The 4,013-nt window shown below is 38.1% G+C and overlaps 1 protein-coding gene across 2 annotated transcripts; it reads left to right on the forward strand.

Annotated features, from left to right (window-relative positions):
- The first annotated feature begins 186 nt into the window (after positions 1-186).
- Positions 187-3,796, forward strand: fth1b (ferritin, heavy polypeptide 1b). 2 transcript variants are annotated; one of them, XM_085282371.1, is made up of 5 exons: positions 187-350; positions 1,427-1,530; positions 1,652-1,798; positions 2,016-2,141; positions 2,235-3,796. In XM_085282371.1, the coding sequence occupies exons 1-5, from the start codon at positions 287-289 to the stop codon at positions 2,391-2,393; spliced, it is 600 nt and encodes a 199-aa protein (XP_085138497.1). In that variant the 5' UTR covers positions 187-286; the 3' UTR covers positions 2,394-3,796. The 2 variants fall into 2 exon arrangements, with proteins under 2 accessions (XP_085138497.1, XP_085138498.1); XM_085282372.1 differs by lacking the exon at positions 187-350 and adding an exon at positions 408-992.
- The last annotated feature ends 217 nt before the right edge of the window (positions 3,797-4,013 follow it).

The raw sequence follows: 4,013 nt of genomic DNA on the forward strand, positions 1-4,013 counted from the left end.
TGTTATGAATATTTTCAAAGTTTGAATCTTCAGTGTTTAATTTTTGGGGAATGTGTCAGTCTTTAATTTAAACATAAAAAAAAAAAATGCACAATGATTAAACATAATTTCAGACTAATGCAGCCGCTGGCACACTGGTTTGTGTGCTGTCCACATAGCCACAAAAGCTTTTAATTTTAACGTGTCCATTCCGCACCTTTAACGGCTAACGTCAACAGCGTTGCAGTCACCTAAGTGCGTTTGCGCGTCGGCAAAACGGCGAGTTAAGTCCTTAGTTGGAAATTTAATGTCGCAAGCAAGCGCAACTATCAGCGATAAGTTTAGCGAAACGTGTGAAATCGTCGAAGAAGGTTGGTTTATATAACCGCTTCCTCCGCAGCTGGGTTTAAATGTGCAACCTGTCCTGTTGTTTGTGAGATCAGCTGACTAAGATTTGGTTGCTAGCAGCGATTAGCTGCGCTGAATATATTTGGCAACGCAACTGTTGTTCAGTTAGCGTGGGCTTCGATGCCTGCAAGGTGCACGAAGCTTAAATTTTGATATAATTTAGCCACCAAGTTGGCCTTATTCATGCCACTGCCATAACCTAACGTTCCTCATAGCTGTTAAGCCAGCCTCCGCTTGGGTCACGCAAGCAACCAGCGTTGTTTTTCATGTATTTATACTAAGCATTACGGTAGTGTAAGAAATACCTTAACGATAAAAGCGCTTCTGGGGAATTGGGATATATATATATATACTCCCTTCAAACTTAGTGACTTGCGTGTAACGAGATCGATTAAGAGTTTTAATATTTCAATTCAACACCAGACTGTTATTGTGCGGGAGACACCGAGAGGCAGCTTTTATGTTAAAAGCAGCACTTACCGTAATGCTTAGTATACGCAGGTACACCACGGCCAACAAGAACAACAAATAAAACAACGCGGGTGGTAGCCCGTTATTTGGCAGTAGCTGCAGGCTTGAACGCTGTGGTTTCTTTGCGTGTGCAGGTAAACAATGTTTGTGTCTCGTCTTATCACAAGTTCAGTGTCACGAAACACGGATTCTGTATTAACTAGGTGCAAATTTAAGACAGAAGTTGTCTGCTACTTTACTATTAACTTTGACCAACAGCTGCTCTGGTGTTTGCCTTTTTTAGTCCCAAGGTCATTTGTCTGGATTAATGTGAATACAGATGACGTTGTAGTGTCCACTCAATTATTTATATGTAGGGACATTTTTCAGATGTTTTAAAAGTAGTTGTGTTTAGTTTGATGCAGGCAAACAAACACGTGAAGTGTAAATTCTCAGTGTCTCAGTATTGATGGCTAGATACTTTTTTAAAATGCAACATACTGCAATTAACTGCCTGAATAATCTGCTTCTCCAGTTATGAACAGCCTTACATTTGATCAGCATTTAGTTATTGTTATGATCTTTCCAGAAATGACTTCTCAGATCCGTCAAAACTTCCACCATGACTGCGAGGCTGCCATTAATAGACAGATAAACCTGGAGCTGTATGCCTCTTATGTTTATCTCTCTATGGTAAGAAATGTTTCTGAGTCAGTGGTGTTATGTATCACAGCCCTGTGTTATTTCAAAGGCATTAAAAAGAGTGTTTTAATCTTTTTGTTTGTTTATTTTTGTTTACTCTCCTGACTTTTAGGCATATTATTTTGAAAGGGATGATAAATGCTTGCCAAATTTTGCAAAGTTTTTTCACAATCAGTCCAAAGAAGAGGTTGTGCATGCAGAGAAGCTGATGACCTTCCAGAACAAGCGGGGAGGCAAAATATTTCTGCAAGACATCAGGGTATGTAAGGATATTTTCGCTAATGAGTTAAAAAAAAAAAAGCCAAATTCATGTCTTTTTATATTAAAAAACAAAACAGTCTTTTTATTCATCAAGGCTTTACAATGTTTTTTAATTATAAAAATGGATGGACTGCAGTGCTTCAGGTTGCTTTAATATGAATAATTTTACATGAATCTGATCGGTGCTGAATCTTCTTGAAATATTAATGCGTTAGAAACCGGATAGAGATGAGTGGGGGAGTGGCGTGGAGGCCTTGGAGTGTGCCCTGCAGCTGGAGAAAAATGTAAACCAATCCCTGCTGGACCTGCAGAAAATGGCCACTGAACACAATGACCCTCATGTAAGAAGCAGGCGTGGAGGATGTACAGTCTCCGCTGTTCGGATATGACTATCTAGTAAGATGCAGCATATTGTCTTTTTCCGTCCCCCGCAGATGTGCGACTTCATAGAAACACATTTTCTGGACGAGCAGGTAAAATCCATCAAACAGCTCGCCGACTGGACCTCAAACCTACGCCGGATGGGAGCCCCTCAGAGCGGCATGGCTGAGTACCTCTTTGACAAACACACCATGGCTGAAGAGGGCAGTTAAATTGAGGCACATGTGATCATGGGTAATTCTGCTGCATGTCTGCCAAATACAGTATATACTGCATATGTTATAAAAGAATGCTGCTTTATTTGTGTTCATTAGCTGTTAGCAGAGGCTGTAGCGCAGACTGGAGTTGTGTAACCCTCACCTCATACTACGTGTAGTGTGTAAAAAAAAAAAAAAAAAAAAAAAAGACTAAGCAGGCCTTTAAATCATGCTAGTTATGCATTCAGGTTTCCTTACATGTCAGGTTTAGGAAGATTGGACCGTGGCACTGAAACGTTTTAGGCTGCAATAATTTAAATTACATGCATTGAAAAATTGTTAATCAACCTTTTTTGTTTGAGAATTTAAAAAGCAAAGAGAAATTCTGCTTTGTTATCTGTTATACCAGTGGTGTTTAAAATTTTGTGACTGTAAAGTAAGGTAAAGGCACTTTGGACAGAGTTGGACCTACCATGTGTGTCATCACTTCATTAGCTCTTATTTAGCACTTAAGTCCAACCATCTTGGTGCATTTTTTGGCTTTTCAAGCTCCTCTTCAGGTAGTGTGGCACCATGTTGGCATTAAGCTACACCTCCCAAAAATTACACACTCAGGCTGAGGTATTTTGTCCAGCTGAAGCCCCAGGCTTCTGTGTACTGATAAAGCTACCACGGTATTATTCGCAATAAGGTTTTTCTGGCCTATTCAGTTATTTTATTCTTTTTCTTTTTTTCACAGAATATTTCTCATAGTTTAACCACCATCCACACATAAAAGCCAAGAACCATGTTTATAGACCACTCCAATATATTCTTGTTACAATATGTAACAATACTAAAACACTGGTTAATTTAATTATATTTATTATTTTATAGCGTGTGTGTGTGTGTGTGTGTGTGTGTGTGTGTGTGTGTGTGTGTTGTTTTCCATTTGTCTTTATTTTAAGAAACCTTTGGTTACTAGCACAACTCTAGTTCTCTGAAAACTGAGCTCTGTATCTCACTGTGAGACGCCTTCTGCTTTGTCCAATCAATGAAACTCCACTTTCACTACATCTGACTTAAACAGACGAGCCACCTCAAGAGCATGATGTAGGGCAGTGCGATGAGATAGCTCAGAAAGCTGAAATTGCAGCTAAATGCACTTTTAATGGTGGAAAAAGCCACTTACCCATCTATCAAATCCTGAAGGAAGCATACTTGAAACAGAACACTGATAGTTCACAGCTAAGAATACAATTCCCTATCTCTCAAATATACACCATTTTTTAACATGCCAGGTCCATTGGAGCAGACAAGCTAGCTCTACCATCCATAATTATGAATAACATTGTACATTTTTGTCATTTTTTTAATGTCTCATAAAATCTTTCAGCTTGTTTTATTTTTGACAGTTAAATAAACATTAACATGCATAAGCAGTGAGACCTGTGAAAATGTTTTCTCATTGTATTTTATTTGGACTGATTGCTTCCTTCTGCAGATGTTAAGTCAAATTGTAGATTCAGTATGCTTGTAAAATAAAACAATAAAGTTGTAATGTACAAATAAATTAAAGTTTTTCATTTTATTTGGAAAAAAACTTTAATAGTGTCAAAAGAAGAATAATATATAATATTTATTAATAAAGACACT

The sequence above is a fragment of the Mchenga conophoros genome, linkage group LG7 (genome assembly GCF_057382185.1).
Source record: "Mchenga conophoros isolate Kocher_MC1m ecotype Shallow Benthic linkage group LG7, M_conophoros_male_GT1.1, whole genome shotgun sequence".
In the NCBI taxonomy this organism is placed as follows: domain Eukaryota; kingdom Metazoa; phylum Chordata; class Actinopteri; order Cichliformes; family Cichlidae; genus Mchenga; species Mchenga conophoros.